We start from the raw sequence: 21,852 nt of genomic DNA on the forward strand, positions 1-21,852 counted from the left end.
TGGGCAAGCTATCTAACCAGATAATAAAAAAAGAATTGTTTGGGTCTGCCTGATGATTTTAAAATATCGATCACGTAACTAGGAACGTGTTAGGTTTGATCGGTGAGTCATGCAGTTTGAGATTTCACTAAGCATTAATCTATGTTAAAATATGTAAAATGTAATTATAGGAAAAAAGTATACACTTAAAACCTCAGTGTTCAGATTATTTCACTGCACACACATTAGGAAAATGACAAAACCATTTATGCATGTTTTAAACAGAAGAAAATACAACTCTCAAAGTCTTATTTTAGAACATTGCATGTGATTAAAAATGATTAAAAGAAGAGTGGCAGAGAACACAGAGAATAGCAGTGCTGCCTTATGGATCCATCGGTCAGTTTTCCTAACCTGCATATCCAGGGTAGGGTTGTGGAGCAGCTGGAACCTATCCCAGCAGTCATTGGGCACAAGGCAAGAACAACACCTGGACAACACAGGGATAACATACAATTTCTCAGTGCCAGTTCACCTAACCTGCATATTTTTGGACTGTGGAAGGAAACCCATAAGGACAAGGGGAGAACATTCCTAGACATGAACCTAGGTCTCCTTACTGTTAGGCCACAGTGCAGAGTAGATCCATCAGGTTCAAACCATGTGAGTGGTCATTGCTTTTGTGGCATTTGTCTATCTCTGTCTCCTTAGGGTTTCCACCTACATCTCTGAAAACATGAAGGTCAGGTTAACCTGAAATTCCAAATTGTCTCTAGGATAGTACAAGTACATGCATGTGTGTGAATGGTCTCTCCAAATATTGTATCTGGAGTTAGACCCTGGCCCTACACACTTTTGAATAAGATAGGACAGGTCTGAGAATATTATGTCTTCATTACAAAAACACCCTATAGCTGACCACAGACATGAAGTTACATACACATTTTATTTATATACCACTTATCAACCACTTATGTTTTACTTCTTCTATGCATATTCTTCCTATTGGGGTGTCCTTCTCAGCCTAATAACCCTGCAAGTCAGAGAAAATGACAATCTCCCTGCAGCAGGTGCCTGAATATTTACTTTACTATTTCAGTGACTCTACCTATAAAGACAAAATATAGAAATGTAAAAGAAACATGGTATTTATTAAAGTGTAATAATGCCAGTTGAAGAAGGTACAATACAAAACAATAGATAGCCAAGTCTATATGTATGTATCAAGTCTTAAAAAGTTTACTGAAAATCAACAATGTCAAAGATGGATACTGTCCTGGGTGGCTTTTTGATTCAACAATAGCTACGATGGAAGAGTTCCAATTCCCTGGTCTGCACATTGCGTAAATTTGGTGCATCACAATAGAAAAGAAAAAAAAGACAATTGACTTCCAAACCGTATTACCTGCACATATTTGACTTAGTGCATAGATAATTTTCTATCCATCCTTTCATGGTACACAACTAATTCAATGTTAGGGTGGGGTGGATCTAGAGCCTGTCCTAGCAGCATCAGGCACAAGGCTGGAAGGAGAACTGTCACATACAGTATGGAAGTAATGAAGATTCCACACTTTCATTTTCTAGCATACATCAATCAGGTCAGCAAGTGATTTTAGTTTGTCTGTGCATAGAGGAGATCATTTGTACACATATAAATATGTATATCTAAAATGTTACAATAGAGAAAAATTTTAGTTTTCTAAAACATAACACTGTTAGTGATGTATATGTGTATTTCTTTTACCGAAGCCAGTATAACCAGATGGCACTTTTTCAGGTGACAAAAAAAAAAAAAACACACAAATACAACATAAAGAAATCCAGCTAGGTATAAAAATGTATTCTAAAAAGCCAGTATTTTAACTAGGCAAATATAATGTACTGTCTGCAGAAGATGTGAGTATGGAACAAGTGGGGAAGTGCATTCAAGTTGAAATTGTGTTCATGGTGTGCATTCAGCAATCTGAGATTGTTCACTGTGGGTTTTTGAAGCATTAAATTGCCAAGAAACCAACACATTGGAATACCTGGTTTGTGAGTGGTGGGCAGCGTTTGTTTGGTTTAGATAACACACCTATGTCATCAAAAAATGGAAACTGAAGGGCATCAAATCTTTCCAAGCTTGCTACATATTCTCAGGGAAACTTTAGAGAGTGGCACATTGACAGCTAAAACTAGCATATTTAGAGGGGGTGTCAACCAACGTGTGAAAACAGCATAAAGCATGGAGATGTAATTTTAACAACCATGGGACTCCATAAGTCCTTGGAGTAAAATGTAACTTCAGGCAATGAAAAGGAGGATGGAAGATTAAATTGGCTCTGTTAGGCTGGTAGGGGCACATACTATGAGGTTATGGATTTCAGAAAAGAGGTGAATTTTATGTCACTTCATTTTTCAAAAGTATTACCTACATAAAAGGTTTCTAGTAGAAATCTGGGACAAAATGAAATCACTTCTTCATCTCAAGTGTTGTCTGAGTCTTTTAACAAAATACCAACAATATTTAGGGATGAGTTAAATACTAGTAAACCAAATTAGGTAGATTTGTCTAAGCTTTTTAAAATATTTCTTAAATACATTAATTAAGTCAATTCCTTCTCTGGATACTCTGGTTTCCTCGCACATTACACAGACATGCAGACAAGACTGAGGACTCTGTATATTAGTGAATGTCACAAGTAAGCCCACGATTCGCTAGCGAATCGGAAATCCAAGAATGGCAATGAGTTTCTGTTCCGTCCGATATTTGGATGGATGACATATCATGGAGGGTGGGTGCGTCTGGGGAAATGTCATTTAATTCAATAAGCATATCTGTACTACTGCGGTGGGTTGGCACCCTGCCCGGGATTGGTTCCTGCCTTGTGCACTGTGTTGGTTGGGATTGGCTCCAGCAGACCCCTGTGACCCTGTGTTCGGATTCAGCGGGTTGGAAAATGGATGGATGGATATCTGTACTAAAGTGGTTTCGTTTTGTGGAGACGTGATTCTGTTGTCTTTGCTGACACCGACTGCTGGCAGAGTGGAGCACAGCAAGTTTAGTTATGGTGGCGTGCATGCTTTACCTCAGGTGTAGTTCACAGGTCGTAGGCATGGTAAAGTTTCCATTTAATTCAATAACCCTATTTGAACTAAAGCGGTTTCTTTGTGTGGGTGCCTTCGTTCATTGTTTGTATGACTAATCGTTGAGCTCCCTCCATTTGGATACGTGCCTCCTTTGCCTGTGCTGTGTCAAAAGCACGTTGTGGGCGCACTCGTTCATTGTGTTTATCCGCGCACTGTGGCGCGTCCGTCATGCATAAATCATTTGGATGGATGACATATGATGGAGGGTGGGTGCGTCTGGGGAAATGTCATTTAATTAAATAAGCATATCTGTACTAAGGCGGTCTCGTTTTGTGGAGATGTGATTCCGTTGCCTTTGCTGACACCGACTGCTGGCAGAGTGGAGCACAGCAGGTTTAGTGTACAGGTTGTGGTGTTCGTGTGCCAGCCACTGAGTCTGGGAAGCCGCTGGGTTAGAGTCTGTGACCGTCATGTGATGTATCTATCTATCTATCTATCTATCTATCTATCTATCTATCTATCTATCTATCTATCTATCTATCTATCTATCTATATTACTGGCACAGTGGATTAGAGCAAGTGTAGTGCGCTGCGTTTGACTCTGGACTCTGGGGCGGGGGCACTCACAGGTTGTGTTGTTTGGGCGCCACCTACTGACTCTGGGAAGCCGCCGCATTTTGGGAAGCCGCTGCGTTTGACTCTGGGGCGGGTGCCACGGCGCAGAACATTGTGTTATTTGTGTGCCACCTACTGACTCTGGGAAGCCGCCGCGTTTGACTCTGGGGCGGGCACCGCCGTGTTTTGGGAAGCCGCTGCGTTTGACTCTGGACTCTGGGGCGGGCGCAAAGGCCACAGTGCGCATGCGCCTCGGTGTATCCGCCGTGCATAAATTAACTGTAGTTTAGTAAGATAGATTGTTTGCATGACTGCACATTGTGATGGACTGGCACCCCTGCCTAATTCAGAAAGTGAATGAATAACATGCCATTCGCAAATCTGGCTAGTCCAATTCAGGACCATGGGAGGCCAAGTACCTTTGTTGTAGTACTGGGCACAAGGCAGGAACCCTCGACAGGGCCCATTTAACAAATACACACTGATTTATGCTGGACCGTTTTAGAGTTGCCAATTAACTTCCCATACTGTACCTGTCTTTGGAAAGAATATCGGAATAACCAGAGAAAAACCCACTCACACTGAGTAAATGTACACATTCAAAGCAGCCATTAAGCCACACATTGGTGAATGACAGTAAACTAATCCTCAATTTATAGCTTACTGACTAATGATGCATTTCAAATCAACCCAGTGAAGCAACTGAACCCAGAAAAAGTAGATCCGTGACACATACAATAAATGAAAAATCATGAATGTTATTTTTAAAGTCTTGTTTAATTTTACCATCCAACAGATTTTACTTCATAGTCCTATGCCACAGCCCTATCTGGCGTCTCAGAATTACTTCTAGGAAAAGTATGACTAGGATAAGATCTCAGAATTACTTCTAGGAGAAGTCTGACTAGGATAAGAATTTCTTCTACCCTAGAGTAGAAAATGAGAAGTGATTATGAGGCGCCCTACACCCACTCTCAGCAAGGGACAGGAGTTCACAATTCAGAATTATTGATAGTAATGATTTTACAGCACCCCGAGCTACAAAATGGAACTCAGGATGTTTTGTAGTTTTTCAATACTAATTCTAAAGCTTCACCACAAAGATGATAATAATAATATTAATATTCAAAAATTAGTAGGAGAAGAAGAAACAAAACACAATAAGACAGAATATTGCACTAAGCTGCACATAACTGTAGCCACTTGGCAACAATATTAAGAATAATACTGTAAGAAGCACTGAGATGGAAAGATCAGGAGACACACACCAAATGACAGTAAAACCCAATAACAGGCACGTTTATTTAATAACAAATGATCCACACCTGTACTTTCAGAAGAATCACTTTCCCACAGTTATGGCCACAAGGAAGAACTTGTAAAATAACAGCTACTGAAACTAGCAATGGCTATTTCTGCACCTTTACTAAAGGAAGTCATGTTCAGTCTCCCAGTATTCCCAGTTGTCTTTCAGAGTCATGCGTCATGCCTCTCTGCAATATCCCCCCTTAGCTTCTGCAAGGCTCTGTTTATCCAATGCTCCAGGAATCTTTTGAACTTTCCTGGGCTTGTCAAGTGTAATGCGAATATTGCAGGGGATTGTGGATCAGTGTACCTGTGGGACATTTTGTTGTCTATCTTCAGTGTAATGTGCTGGCTACTACCAAGTAGTGTGGTAGATGGTAGACTTTCAAAAGTAGACTTGATGTTAGTTTGTAAGAATTAAGTGGATAGGACTGACATGCATTATTTGGCTGAAAGGCCTATTCTCATCTAGGTTGTTCTAATGTTTTAATACAGTTTCCATATCTATCTATCCATCCATCCATCCATCCATCCATCCATCCATCCATCCATCCATCCATCCATGATATCGCTTGCCTACTCATCCACACTTGGGGTAATGACCTTTATGTGTGTGCCATCAATTACACCATTGACTCCAGGACCTGTATGAGTGCAACTTACTTTAACATTACCTCATGTAGAACAGTGGAACTATGTATAAAATTACATAATACTTCACACGTTGTATGTGTACTCAAATTTTGGTGCAAAATGTAAGAAATGGGTGGTCATGACATACCCAAATCACTAATATTGCAAAGCTGCATTTTCTCAGTGGACAAAAAAACATAACATTACTGACACTTTCATTTCAGCTTCTCTGCATAGATGAAGCATTCGTGTGATGCATACAATTCATTACGAAAATTATTCCATCCCTGTCAAATCAATATCTTTTCACAAGTTCATTGCTGTCCAGAATTTCCAAAACATTATGCCTTGTGCAGAAAGTGCCAATCCCTGCCTGAACTCCATTTCCCCGCAGCTCCTAGTAAATTAGGACAGCTCACAAGCTCTTCTAAAAGAGTTAGGAGTACTTTCCTAAATTAGGAAAACTAATAAAATGCTTTTAGATTAGATTAGGGTAGGTTAGATTAGATAAACGTTATTAATCCCAAGGGAAAATCCAGATTCATACAGCAGGAGAAACATAGAAACAAGGATATAGATTCACAAAGACAAATAATATAATCAATTACTCTTGGGTTCAGCATAAACAGGACAAAAAAAGGACAAATAATATAACCAATCTATCAAATAATATGTAAAAATAAATAAAGATTAGGGCCAAAATGGAGTCACTTGTTTTTTGAGCCAGTTTGGACCTTTTTACTTCTCAGAGATGCTTGATAAGTATGGACAGAGTTCTCTTTTTCAGTTCCACATACATCATCATTTTTACCTTCTAGTAGGGATTAAGTGCAGTATTAAGCTTCCTGGGTTTTAATTATGACCAAATTCTTTCCCTGTTAACTTTGTACTTTCTAATAAAACATTCATGCAGTATATAATGTATATATACAGTAGCAGCATCCCTCTGGTATGGCTCATGTTTGGATAACCGCAGGGTTACATGGGAGATGTAGTTCTGATGGGAAGCCCTTTTGGGGTCCTTGGGTGCAGGGAGCTGCTGGGAGAGGGTCCCCTGACCCAGATGTGCTTCCTGGCTACAGTGCACATGTCCTTGAAGCACTTCTGGGTCCAGCATAAAAAGGATGCCACTAACTCAGCTGCAGGAGTTGGAATCTGGAGAAGAGAAGGACAAAGCTCATCTGGGAAGAGTGGAGGCAAAAGAATAATTTCTTAATAATGTACTCATGACTTGGCTGGAGAAGACTTTATTTTACGGCACAAAAAGCAAAATAAAGACATGCCTTTTGAATGTAGGAAAGTTGTTAGTGCAGTTGTGTCTAGAGTTTAGGGAGTCTGTGACTCCCCCTAGTGGTCACAAAGTATGGATATTTGTAAATAACTAAATAATTATATTAAAAATAAATGCATAAAAATATTAACAGTGGTGCACTGGTGAATACTGCTGGGGACTTAGTGTGGAGTTTGTATGTTCTGTGTGCATGTGTGTGTGTGCGTGTGTGTGTACATGTAGGCTTTCGTCACACATCCCAGAAACGTGCCAGATAAAGTTGACTGACAACTCAGAATGAGCCCAGTGTGACGGTTGATTGCAATAGATTGGCGCTCCATCCAGGATACCAACCTTGCACTTGATGCTGCTAGGAGGATGTGCTGGCCTTTCAGAGTCCTAGAAGTGGATGATGTTGGATTATGTAATGGAGAGAGGGACAGATAACATTAATAATAATAATACTAGTACAATCCCAGTAGAAAATTGCTGCATTACAACAAATTAAGAGCATTAATAGGTCTTTTACCGTCACATTCTTCACTTTATGACTTATTAGATCAAGAAGGCTCAAAAACCAAAAATGTTCTCTTTCTTTTTATGTGTCAGTGTGGAATTAACTTTAGACTGTGATAAAGTAGAACCCCCCCCAAATCTTGCAATTTGGCATCAAACAAATGTAAATATTGCTTGTTTAGCTGAGGGTAGTAAAAATGATTGGGACCACAAGGATGCAGCACTACTACATTTTGTGGGGTTTTTGACAAAGTGGAGTAAATATGGCAGGCTAGCTGCTGACTAACTAATCTAACACTATGACTTGGTCCATCCATCCACTTCCATCCATCCATTTTCCAACCCGCTGAATCCAAACACAGGGACACGGGGGTCTGCTGGAGCCAAAGCCAGCCAACACAGGGCACAAGGCAGGAACCATTCCCTGGTAGGGTGCCAACCCAACGCAGGACACACACAAACACACCAAGCACTTTTAAACTTATAATCACAGGGCCAGGGGTTGCATCTTCAGCAGGTTAGAGTATATCATGTATTAAAGTTATCAAATCGTATCACATTAAATGCAATAACATTAAAAATCATTTTTAAAACATTGCATGTCACCGCTTCAAATTACTTTAATGCTACGTGCTGGAAGCTTTGCACATTTTTGTGACCTGTACCATCATTTATATGTTGGTGTTAACTCACATCCCATTCCTCTGTCTTTTTCTTTCTTAAACATAGTAGCTAGGAAACACTAAACCTGCTGCTTTTAACTGCCATCCTTACATGACTAAACCCTAATAACAGATTTAAGAAAAAATGTTAAAAGCATTCTGTTGTAGTTTGAAGCTTGCCACTAGATGGCATTAGTGCTTGTGAACAGAATCAGACTGCCTTCTGTGCTTTCTATTCTGGTTTTGTTAAAGTGGTTGTTGGGGAAAAGACAGCGTAGGAAAAGGAGTCCGGCACTGGGGAACACAATGTGTGTTAGTTTGTCATCAACAAAGACAATTTAAAAGGCATGCAGGAGAAAAAACAAATCTGTTATTGGTAACTGAATATAAATAAAAAAAATAATGAACTTCGTTCTGCTTTCAGCCTTTGTGGGCAGAAATATGTACAGTAGCAGCATGTGAAATTCTGAGTAGTAGTAAGTCTGCCTATGCAGCAGATGTCAAATATGGATAAGCACCGTTTCATCAATATTACCTGAAATATAATCCATTTGTCACATTTTGGGTACTAGCATGGATATTCCCACACTGTTTCCCTGTTATTTTTCCCCACAAAGTGACAAACTTTGGAATATGACACGATTTTACATTTAGGGTTTCTCATGCTGTAATTAGTTAGGAACTCTTCATCTAACTACAGTGTTATTAGGCAATAATTAATACATACGTAGAGTATAACTCAAGTAATGGTAAAAGTTAGGATACAGTCAAGTATGGGATGAGAACGAGAATGTTAACTGGCCTCTACTGTTACTCTTGTTACCCTGTAAGCGCAGTATATGGTAATAATGTCCTGACATGGTATAGTTAGGCAGGTAATGACTGATTAATTGCATTCTTAGAGACACTTATGTGTAAAAGTGTTGCCGGCTGAGTTTCACTTATGTGTGGTATAACTGTGCAGCTGACACCACAGGATATGAACAAATGCTAAATAAGTAGTGTGACACTGACGTTAATTGCAGTCTTTCAGTCTTACATTTTTCATGATTGCAAAGAAAGTTTCATATGGAAGTAGGCATTTACAAATGACCTCCCCGTGCCAGTTTAAATTGAATTTAGAAAGCAGGTTTATGCAACCTTGGAATTTTCATACTGTCAGATAATTACGTTATTTTCATTTTTGAGCAGAGGATGTAAAATAGTTGTGTGTCAGTCTGTTGGTGTTGCAAAGAAGCTGAAATGCAAGCATTTGTTTGATGGTCTGAGATAATTATGTTATTTTCATTTTTGAGCAGAGGTTGTAAAATAGTTGTGTGTCAGCCTGTTGGTGTTGTAAGGAAGCTGAAATGCAAGCATTTGTTTGATGGTCTGACATATTTACACATGGCAGAAACTAATTACACAGGCAGATTGTTCAGACAGTCACTAAACTTCAAAGAATAAATCATCCGCCAGGAAAGTAAATACCATATACTCCTGCAAAAAAATGCTGCTTTTGCTATTATTTAGAAAATAAAGATTCACCTATAGGACTGATGACTTTCACAAAGAATGGTCCCAAAGAAAAATCCAGCATGCCACTAGGGCAGTGTGCAGCTCTGAGTAATTTGCCTTCTACTTATGATTGAATGGATTCTTCTCCAGGTACTCTGGTCTCCATCACACATCCCCATTTCTGACTCCAAAGTTGCCCAAATGGCTGAATTGCTCATGTGATGGACTGCTGTCCTTTCTAGGGCTGTTTCCTGACATGCCTATAGTTCTGATAAGATAGGCCTCTAGCCCCTGTGCCCCAAAATTAGATGAAGCATGTCTATGCTATGTTTGTATAGTGTTGTAATTTGAGTAAAAGTGTCAAGTAAATAATATATTATAAAACATTTCTTTCTTGATGGGATAATGTGTTCAGAATAGGTGATAGTCTGAATATGCCATTTAATAAATGGATTAAATAGTTGTACCTGAACAGAAAATCGAATTCTGCAGTACATCAGTCTGTAGGGTCAAATATAGATTGTAGAATAAAATGCAGTATTAAAGAATATTCCAAATAAGGTTTACAGATAATATAGTGTTAGTACAGTCATGTCAAGTGTCTTGCTCAAGGTCACAGAGCAAACCAGGACAGAATTGAAACCAACGTGTGGTTTCACAATTTCACAGAACAGAAGCCACATTTTATTCAAATACACCCTTCTAGCTTCTTGCATTTGAACAACCATTCAATTTTTTAATACATACACAACTATGCAGTTAGTTAGATAGATAAAGATAGAAAAAGAGCTATAAATCCTGTCTGTCTGTCTGCCTGCCTGCCTGCAATTCATTTCTATCAGTCTCTTAAGGTTTAAGTAGTCATATTATTTGTTCATCTAAATCTAATAGAAAGTATCCAAAAGTCAGCTTTATGAATCACAACTTGTTCCAAAGCGTTTGTTACATTTTATCCCCTGGCATCTGCGGGAAACATTCTACTAACAATTTCTAACCAAGGTTAATAAAGGTGTTGTAAGTATGACATACCATTAAAGTAAGAAACACACTTTTGCTTTTTGCCTGCAATACATTTTACAAGCTATTTTTCTTTCTTCCCATTTTCACTTGACAGATGACAAGACAGCAAAGTAGAAGTCTTGCATTTCATTTTTCATTTACCAAGCCACAAATGAAAGAGGATGCATGATGGGCTGCATTCAAATTTGAAAGCTTCTTCAGAGATCTTTAGCATACAAGCAAGCAGAAAAATGATAGGGAAGGTCACTTACATTGATGAGCTCAATATCCCAGATCTTTTTCACCAGCTCCATTGATGTGTATCCATTAATAAGAAAGGCCTTTGTGTAGTCACCCAGATCCAGGGATTCTAACCATTCAGCTACTGAAGTTGGGTTATTACCGTCATAGCCAACAGGTCTTATCTATAAGAGAAGCAAAAACAGTTCTGATTTTACACACCTCAGAGCCTTCAGAATCTGTACTACACAAATAATTCTAAAGAATATGTTTTATGCAATCACTTCATTGCAAGATACATGTTTTCTTCTCCTGTCCTTCCACATGCATGCCCAAAGTTACTGGCAGCAGCAGGTTGCTTCTTGCCAACACTCAGTGCTGCTGCAAAAATCACTGGCTCTCCAGTAACTCTGAACTGTGTGGATTATTTTTACCCCTCAGCACATGCAGAATTAAATGTATACCTATGACTTGTTTCACTTCTTGTCACTTGATTGCATGTGTGCACACCTTTAATGTATCCCTTATAAAATTTCTTATAAAAATTAATCATAACAAAAGTAAAATCAGACATTTTAAAAAGAGGTGGATTGTGTAGTTGATGAAAAAGAAAAAAAGGCATAAACAGAGTAAAATATCAGGAAAATGTGTGTCCAAAAATCGGTCATATTAGACAATTTAGTTTTTAGTTTTAATTTAGTCTCTTCTTTATTGTTTGATTTGAAACAGACATGAGTCCAAACTTCAGAAGTTATACATCTTCAAAGTCACACCATTTTATCATTTGCTCATAATTTCTTGCAGCGAGTATCACTGGTGTACTTAATGCATAATGCATTTCAGCTTTTGTGCAAAAGACCTACCAGAGCCTCTACTTTGTCAAATGTTTAAGGACACCATCACATTTATCCACTCTTTCCCACTGACTCCTAAAAGGTGCAGAGTAGACTCTACCCTCAGTGACTTCATCACACCTTGGCAGAGCACTGCGGAGAGCGGTGGCGGCACAGACTACTGTAACACCAGCACCCAACTGCCTGCTATTCAGGACTTGCACAACACTCACTGCAAACAGGATTATTAATGACCTCGGTCATCCTGCACAGCCAGTTTTCTCACTCCTCCTTTCTGGTAGGGCCATTGGCACTTGCACCAGTAGATTCAGGGACAGTTTCTCTTAAGGTTGCTGAACAATGAATCATAATAATTCAAATACTGTAGCATAACAAATTGTGTATAAATATATAATACACATTGAATATATTATATACAATTGTATGTATGTTGTATGCTAAATCTAGTTATTTTATTTACTAGGGGGGCTTTGCCCCCTGCTTGCTTCGCTCACCAACCCCCTGGCTTGTGCTACGTGTCAGCCGCTTCACATCTCTGCAGCTCGCGTATATGGATTTCACTTTCACCAAACATCAAATCTTTTAATTCTCGCAGATACACCTCTTCATTAGGAAGAAACACTACTTTTCCCTAATGGCAACATGAATTATACGATCTACAAGTCTCCAACTTAAAAGTTTGAATCCGAACAATATATTCGATCTCTTTTTGCTGTTCCATTATTTTACCGAGTAACAATTTCCATTTGTTTTTCACTAATGCGATCTTTACTATCATTTTTTTGAGACTTTCAAATTTTAGTACTTTCATTGTCTCTAACCTGCTCTGCATGTGTATCGTGCCAACGTTTGTGTATCGTGCCAACGTTTCTGAATTCTTTGCGACGTTCTACTTTGTCATCTACTCTTTGTCTTTTATTTCCGGCCCCGGCAATGGTTAAATCTCTTGGCGCAAAGTCTTGTCTTGAGGGACATGAAAGTATCTGTCTGAAAAAGTCATGTCTCGTCCCAGGTTGATTTTATTATAATAAAGAGATTTACTTTGTATTGTGGTTTTGCTGACTATTCTGAGCAGATATGCAAGTACAAATTTCATTGTACTATGTACGCATGATTAAAAATTGACTTGACTTGTTAACAGATTTTGGCTGAAGACCACAAAATGTTTAGTGTCAAAAGCTTGCAGTAATAAGAGGAAATGAAGAAGGGGCAAGTGCTTATTCAATACACACTTTATATGTCTGTAAGAGCTTAAAAGGTATTGCAGAAGACAGATAAGTGTTGCTTTGGTAATTGTTTTAAAAGTACTGTCATCATTATTTTTATAGTTTTTAGTAATGTAACAAAGCAGAAGCCTTTCCACATGGTCGAGCTAGCTCATAAAATGATTGTAAGAACATTTTGTTGTCAGAGGGTGCCATTGCTGGATAACTACATGTGTATCCCATTGGTCCATTATCACTATCAACAATGATTTTGTGAAAAGCAATTCCACATTTGCTGACTTTTAAAATAAGGATGGCATGATGGCACTGTTTCATGAATCAAATTTTAATTTGGTTACTGTCTGTGTGCAGCTGCATGCTCTCCCAACATTTATATGGGTATTTTCAACAATATTTATGCTGTTTGAGTTGCTATCGGTGTATGTGTGTTGCTGTTCTTTGTTAGTGGGCTTATGTCCTGTCCAAAGTTGGTTACTACTTAGCACACCATGTTGCCAGGACAGGCACAATTCATGTGTGACCCTGAATTGCATTCAGTAGGTTTCATAGTGATTTCCATACAGTGTGTTCTCCTGTAAGTGCAATGTTATGTCTTCATGTAGAAAGCACAATGCTTATCTGCAGTGATGTCAACAAGAGACACAAACAGGCCTGATACCAAAGGCGTGCCATGGATTACATGTGTTATGCAGCTGCAGAAAAGAACCCAGTGCAAGGCTTTAGGGAACACTTTGCCTTATTTTCCATCCCCCCAAAAACTTTGAAAATCCCAGTAAATTTTTATTGAGTTTTGTAATTGCAGAATCACTTGCAAATGTGTATTGAGTTTTGTATGAGGTTTTGGGTGAGGTTTAATTGAGAGTGGAAGTATGGCATAACACAAGGCAGAATCAAAGTGTTGTTATAAAACCTCTACTTTGCTGGCTTTTCTTCACAATTTAAGAACTACAAACTGCCCACCGTGAACTAAGAGGACACGTCGGATATGACAGGTTTAATGATTACAATCCAGCAATTTTGGAAACCAATCAGATCCAAAGAGAACAAAGTCTTCACTCAGGAGAGCAGTTGCATTGATAGAGAGGCAGTGTGGATGGTACAGCTAGCAATAAAAACAGGGTCACTATTTAAAAAAAAACACAAACATCTGCTTCCTTTCCTTAACCCATTCTACAAATGCGCCTGGGTAACACTGGGTACTTTGTCAAATATGATATTATTATATAATACACTACCGTGGCTGACCATTTGTCTGTCCAGGATTTTAAATTGCATGTAGCTCTCAAACCATTTGACCTATTGACATGACATTTGCTACACTTATACTACGTGACGTCTACTATCCGCTTCCGGAATGATGATAGACCTTCAAGGTTATCCCTCTTTTTATTTTATTGTAGAATCAACTCTCGGCAGCAGGCAGGCTGTGCAGCGCCTGTGTACAGGTGCCATTCTTATCCCTACCACCTTCGCTGTCACTTCCCTTACCTCTTCATATCTTAAATCATTCTTGAGGCAAAAATGTTTAATTCCACCATTCTATGCTTAATATTTCATATTTCACAATCACAATAAACCCTTAGTAATTTGTTCTTGGAAATCAAACCTACACATTGGATCCCAGGAAGTGATATATGTATGTGTGTGTGTCCCTACATAAAAGGCTTTAGAGTCTTTAAGTGCCAGCTTAAGTAAAAAACGTACTAAGTAATTGCAACACAAACACTGACTTAATCAATTTTAACATGAAAAGATGCTGACAAAAGAAGAGAAGAAGCGGACCACTAAGGTGGAGAAAAGAAGAGCTGCTCAGGAAGCAGCAAGCGCATCAACCTCTGAGCAAACGAATGCTAAAAGTGCAGAGAAAGAGGATGAAAACTATGAATGCTCAAGTTAAGTGTATTCGCTGCACATTATCGTGCAGTGCGCCGTTACTGGTATAATATAATATAATATAATATAATATAATATAATATAATATAATATAATATAATATAATATAATATGCAGCAGAGTGGAACAGCACTGTTGCTCCATATCTACAGCATCCTGTGTATGGATCCTCTTTTATTGTACAGCCTGTTCTTCCTGTCTCTTCCAAAAACATGCATGATAGGTTAACGGTTGACTCTTCTTTCCTCATTTTTCACTTTTGCTTACTATTAAAGACTAAATAACTAATTTTACCTTAATGAGTGAACAGTTGGAGTGTACAAATTTTGCTTTTATTTCCATATCCTTTTTTAATATGAACCTGGCTGCTGCTTTAGTTTGTTGGAAATTCAACTTTTCAGAACTGAAATTTGAGGGCAAGAAACTGTAGGAAAATAAGCTTATTGTACTAAAGAAGGATACAATAAATTCATCTTTCCTCTTGCACATTCAAATTGTTATTTGCAGCCTTCACAAAAATATGGTTTTTAATTAAATACTATAAAAGGTACCCTCTATAATAATCTTTAATAAATTAAACTTAATCTACACTGTGTACTTTCCTGACAAAGTAAATCTCTGCGGTGTAAAGCAAACGATAGAATGATTACAATTCAAGGTTAATTTATACTCTGACAGCCTTGAACATTTTACATTAGTGGTGCCATTAACGGTGCCAGTTGAGAAACTATAATTTAGGAATTTGAGTAGATGAAATAGATGAATTGCTTTTAATTCACTATCTTTTCATATTAATTGCAGCATTATAGGAGGTTAACAGGACATTGACTTGATATTATTCAGCTGAAGAAAAATAAAACAAAAGCTCTGGATAATAATTACAATTTAGCCCATTACAGCCCATCAATTTCCTTTCTCCAAGTGAATCTATGATTATGTAAAGTTGAAATTTGAGGAACCTTACAGTGTAAATTTGAATTACATTGATTGGTATGTCAATTGGTTCCTTATATTCCCAGTATTTATGATTCTCTGCAAAAAAAACTTTTCTAACATTTGTGAAATTTTAATCAGCCAGCTTGTATCCGTATCCCCATATCTGTTTTGAAGCAACAGCCTAGACCAACTTGACTTACTGTAAAACATTCACAATTTAAAAAAAATAACTGCTTTATCTGCAGTGGGCTGGTGCCTTGCCCGGGGTTTGTTTCCTGCCTTGCGCCCTGTGTTGGCTGGGATTGGCTCCAGCAGACCCCCGTGACCCTGTAGTTAGGATATAGCGGGTTGGATAATGGATGGATGGACATTGCTTTATTCAAAAATGTTAAATTCCACCATTCTATGCTTAATATTTCATATTTCACAATCACAATAAACCCCTAGTAATTTGTTCTTGGAAATCAAACCTACACATTGGATCCCAGGATGTGTGTGTGTGTGTGTGTCTACATAAAAGGCTTTAGAGTCCTTCATTAAGTTACTTATTATTTTTGGTGTTTTTGGGTGCAACTCCAAATTTTAAAAGTACTGGTTGGGTCGGGACAGAAATAGTGTGTTGTACCGTGTTAGCCATTATGGATGTAATGAGGAGTCAAGCAAAATGACACCTTTTATTGGCTAACAAAAAAGATTATAATATGCAAACGTTTGAGGCAACTCAGGCCCCTTCTTGATTACATCTTGCCTGAAGAAGGTACAGTATATGTAGGGCAAGAGATATCAACTATTTTAAAATTTATTCTATTACCTGTCTTGGATAGTTGTATACAATTGAGTATATTTATGTGTGTGTAGGTGTATGTGTGTGTGTATGTGTGTGTGTGTGTATATATATATATATATATATATATATATATATAATATATATCCATCCATCCATTATCCAACTTGCTATATCCCAACCACAGGGTCACGGGAGTCTGCTGGAGCCAATCCCAGCCAACATAGGGCGCAAGGCAGGAAACAAACCCTGGGCAGGGCGCCAGCCCACCAATGGGGCACACATACCCACACACCAAGCACACACTAGGGACAATTTAGGATCGCCAATGCACCTAACCTGCATGTCTTTGGACTGTGGGAGGAAACCGGAGCACCCGGAGGAAACCCACGCAGACTCGTGGAGAACATGCAAACTCCATGCAGGGAGGACCCGGGAGGCGAACCCAGGTGTCCTAACTGCGAGGCAGCAGTGCTACCACTGCGCCACCGTGCTGCCCCCATACATATATCTCTCTATTATAAAAAGAGATCCTGTCCCCTGTCCTGATAGTATACGATACGTGATTTTTCTCAGAAGATAATTTAAAGACCCACGAGACGAAACAGACCTGCCACGGTGCATCTCACGGGAACACAGAATGAGAGTCTTGCAAGACACACCCTACTTTACAAGCAATATAAAAAAAAACAAATCAGTAGTGTAAAGGTAGTCATGCAGCACACACAGCTCCAGGCTCAGTGCATATAAAATGTATAAGGTCAATACGGTAGAAATGAAATGAATAGGCTAAAAATGAAACGTCGACGATTAAACGAAGAAGAAAGAAAAGCGCTGAGAAAAAAGACTCAAATGGGTTGGACAGGAAAAAGAGCAAAAAAGAATAATTGAGGTGCAAATTCAGAAAATAAGGAAAGTAATTATCAGCCCGTAACAAGAGGAATTGAAAAAAAAGCACGTCTAATCCGGCTCTTAAATAAATGACAGTGAGTAAAATGACAAAGTAGAACTTCATAGAGATGTTTACAAACGGCGCTAAACATATGCAGAGCAGGTTAGAGACTATGAAACCAGGGAAATTAGAAAGGCTCAAAAAAAAAAAAAAACGGCGCTATACACATGTGGAGAAAGTTAAAGGATATGAAAGTAGGAAAATTAGAAAATATAAAAAAGTAAAGATCGCAGTAGCGCAAACAAACAAACTGCCTCATTAACTATGCACCAGTCTAACTTTGGTTTTGCACAATAATTACTACACTATTGCACCTTAACACTTAATTCTACTTTATTCACATAATTTTACTTATTTATTATGTTCTACTATACTGTTATCTTTCAATCTATGACTTTTTGTTAATCTAACTGATATTCTTCTAACTTTGCACAGTTTTTGATAAGCGGATCAGGATGCATTTCACTGCGTGTTGTCCTGTATAACTATGCATGTGACAAATAAAGAATCTTGAGAATTTCAAAAACGGAGTTTACAGCACATGCATTTATTGGTTAATTTGTTAATATATATATATTTATCTGTCTGCTTATTTAAAAACATAAGTTTACCCCAGGAGTCAAAAACGTTCTGTCTAGCCCTTATACAAAAACCTAGACAAAAGCTGGGGTATCACCTTGGTAACCCCATTTACTTTTGGAACTGTGAGAGGAAAATAGCACAACTTTACAGACAGGAGTCCAATGCAGAACTCTACTTACTTTGTAAAAAAAAAAATAATTAAATGCTGATGATGTAGATCGTTTTGTCTGTGCTGAAATTCCAAACAGAGAAACCTATCCTGACCTCATTAAAAAGATTCAGCATATTGGGACTCGCAAGATTACAAATATTGTTTTTACAGAAGTTCTGAAATAAAAGTGAAACTAATGAAATAGCAACAATTCAAAGAAAAAAAAATCTTAAAAGTGTGTATCCAGAAAACCAAATACAGAGGTTGGCGAGCAAAGCGAGCAGGGGCGAAGCCCCCTAGTATATATTATATATATATATATTATATATATATATATATATATATATATATATATATATATATATATGTATATATACACACACACACACAGTGGTACCTCGGTATACGTGCTTAATCCGTTCCAGATCCTTCGACTTATACCAAACAGGACTTATACCAAATGAATTTTGAAATGAAAAAAAATCCTATTGTTATTGGCATATTATACATTAATGGGGTTGTATAAAATAATGTAAACACTGCTTAATACTAAAATACATAAATACAAAAGCAATTAGATGAAATAAATGAAAATAAATGAAAATTTAACCTCACTTTACCTTGCTGAGTCGAGTGCCTGCTAAGACTGCTCTTTCCCGTCCTTTAACCTCCTTTAATCACACGCCGCAGGAAGCCAATGAAGCAATTGAGAACGATTGCATCCACACGCAGGTGCGATTTACTCCAACTACCTCATTAACTCCCCGCGGTTGTGCAATCGCGCCCTTCGAGAATGACATGGCTATACGGATTTAAAACCTCGCCCTTTTTTTTTTTGAAGCCGCAGACCCGCTATACCACAGGCAGTCTTGGCTTTGTCTCGAGAAAGGTAAACAAGGGTAGCACGCGGTGTTCTAGCACGCGAGTCGTATTCCAAACAAAGGTTGTATACCAAGCAAAATTTTTCGCGTTCAAACAGGACGTATACCAAGTTGGACTTATTCCAAAGTGGATGTATACAGAGGTACCACTGTATATATATATATATATATATATATATATACACACACACGCACACGCACACACATGCACACACACACACACACAAGGGGCCCCGCCCCCTGCTCGCTTCGCTCGCCAACCCCTACCCCCATTCCCCTCCAGCGCTATGCGCTGTTGTGAAGAGGGGGGCTGAATGCACCTCATGAAAACTGGAGACAATTATTCCTCTAGAAGCAAAACTTTACATTTAAATCCATCTGCATAATTAAAATTCTATACAGCCAAAGCAACCCAGAAGTTTATTAAAGCAAAGAAGTGGAAAATTTTTGAATGGCCAAGTCAGTCACCTGATCTTAACCCAATTGAGCATGCATTTCACTTGTTGAAGACTAAACTTCAGACAGAAAGGCCCACAAACAAACAGCAACTGAAAGCCGCTGCAGTAAAGGCCTGGCAGAGCATTAAAAAGGAGGAAACCCAGCATCTGGTGATGTCCATGAGTTCAAGACTTCAGGCTGTCATTGCCAGCAAAGGGTTTTCAACCAAATATTAGAAATGAACATTTTATGTCCAATTATTTTTGAGCCCCTGAAATGAAGGGATTGTGTTAAAAAATTGCTTTAGTTGCCTCACATTTTTATGTAACCATTTTGTTCACCCCACTGAATTAAAGCTGAAAGTCGGCACTTCAACTGCATCTGAGTTGTTTCATTTAAAATTCATTGTGGTAATGTACAGAACCAAAATTAAAAAAAAGTTTTCTCTGTCCAAATATTTATGGACCTAACTGTACATATACATACATATACACATACACACACCTTTTTGTTTCTGCCATGTTTTTGCATTTACATCTGTTTTATTAAGTTCAAAATAAGCCATTAATTTTGTATTTCTATTTTTCGCTACCTTTAAAGTTTCTGCTTCTTCGCCCTCTTTAAAGTGAATCATATTCTGACCTGGTAAATGAATTGTTAATAATTCAACAGAATGACTTCGACCGTGCTTTGGCAATTCCATTAAATGCCACCCGCTTTCCATTGCACTGACGTAACCAAGTATCTAAATATGCTTGAATTTCGTCCTGAGACTGTTCTTTGGATAAAGCTACGCGCACTCTGTCGTGCCCTTTATGAATGTACTTGTAGATGTACTTAATACTCATTTCTGATGCACAATACTCGACATTAATATGACAATTGAATCGTTTGAGCAAATACGGGCTATATGGTAAAATCATTGAATTATCGATCATCACAATTTTACCATCTTTCTTTCCATGATAATGTTGTTCGTGACAATTATCTCTTTGGCGATAATCTGGAAAGCCAGCCTTAGTCTTATCTGTTGATTGAACAAATGCTTTAATTTCTTTTAACACTTTTTCTCTTTTGCGTCCCAGCATACTAAATCTTTTAAATGAGGTCAGTGAGACATATGTTTAAGGACTTTGTACCATATTTCAGGATAGGTTTCTCTGTTTGGAATTTCAGCACAGACAAAGCGATCTACATCATCAGCAGTTAATAATTTATTTTGCAAAGTAACCAATAAATGCATGTGAGGTAAACCTCGATTTTGAAATTCGATTGTGTAAATGTATGCTCTGATTTGACCGAACACCGTTTCCCAAACTAAGTAGTAATTTACAAATGGGTATTGCGATACTGAGTCACTGGTAATAAACATGAGTGGAGTCAGATCGCAGTTCTTAAAGCAGTGACTGCTTTGGGTTGTACAATCAGTGGATATTCATTTTCAGCTAACAGTTATGACCTAAAACTGGTTTTCTGAGCAGCGAAGACGCACAGGTTATTTAATGGACATTGATTTTTTAAATTTTTTTTTGTAAATGCTTCTGTCTTTAAATACATTATTTGTGGTCCAATACATTATTAAAAGTATAAGGGGGCTCCACCCCCTGCTCGCTTCGCTCGCCTACCCCCGGCGTTTTGAACCCGTGCCTGCTGGGCAGCCACGTGTGAGGACGACGCACGTTTAATACGGAGCGTTCGCCCGTATCACTCTGGGGACCCCCACTGTTAATAAGGAGCTCCGTCCATACTATTATGCGGTGCATTGTGGACTACTGCGGACCCCGTAGTGTTTCCCGTTTCAGTTTGTATCTCGGTCAGTCGAGCTTTTGTTTTTGAAGCTTTTGAATTCCGGTCTTCATTATCTGTAACCTGCTGTCCATGTGTTTGGCCCCCTCGTTTAACCTGTTTATGACGTTTTACTTTGCTTTCTACTCTGTCTTTCATTTCTGATCTCGCTTTATTCTGCTTTTGTTTCAATGACACCTGGTCCGTGGTGAATATATTTTCCCTTTTTCGAGTAATAATTTTCATTTGTTTGCGATACTGTGATGTTTATCGTACTGTTAATAATGCATCACTGTAATGTGATTCAGCTACGCTATATAGTTTGGACGTGTGAGGATGACGTATGTTTAATACAGAGCGTTCGCCCGTGTCACTCTGGGTCTCCCCACTGTTACTACGAAGCTCTTTCCGAACTATTATGCGGTGCATTGTGGAGCAGTGCGGACTCTGTAGTGTTTCCCGTTTCACTTCGTATCTCGTTTAGTCGAGCTCTTTCTTTTTGGAGCAGTTCCTGCCTGGTCTGCGGCATTTCAGACGAACGTTGTAGGCGCCTGCGTTCATTAATTATTCGGTGTGCATGTG

At 38.4% G+C, this 21,852-nt stretch overlaps 1 protein-coding gene across 4 annotated transcripts in view; it reads right to left on the minus strand.

The window, feature by feature from the left end:
* anks1b (ankyrin repeat and sterile alpha motif domain containing 1B) overlaps window positions 1-21,852 on the minus strand; it is a 1,280,504-nt gene that overhangs the window by 129,662 nt on the left and 1,128,990 nt on the right. For all 4 annotated transcript variants that reach the window (XM_028816795.2, XM_051924626.1, XM_051924632.1 and 1 more), the window contains one exon: window positions 10,821-10,973. In XM_028816795.2, coding sequence (XP_028672628.2) covers window positions 10,821-10,973 — 153 coding nt within the window. The remainder of the gene's footprint in view (window positions 1-10,820; window positions 10,974-21,852) is intronic.

This window comes from Erpetoichthys calabaricus, chromosome 1 (genome assembly GCF_900747795.2).
Source record: "Erpetoichthys calabaricus chromosome 1, fErpCal1.3, whole genome shotgun sequence".
Classification (NCBI taxonomy): Eukaryota; Metazoa; Chordata; class Cladistia; order Polypteriformes; family Polypteridae; genus Erpetoichthys; species Erpetoichthys calabaricus.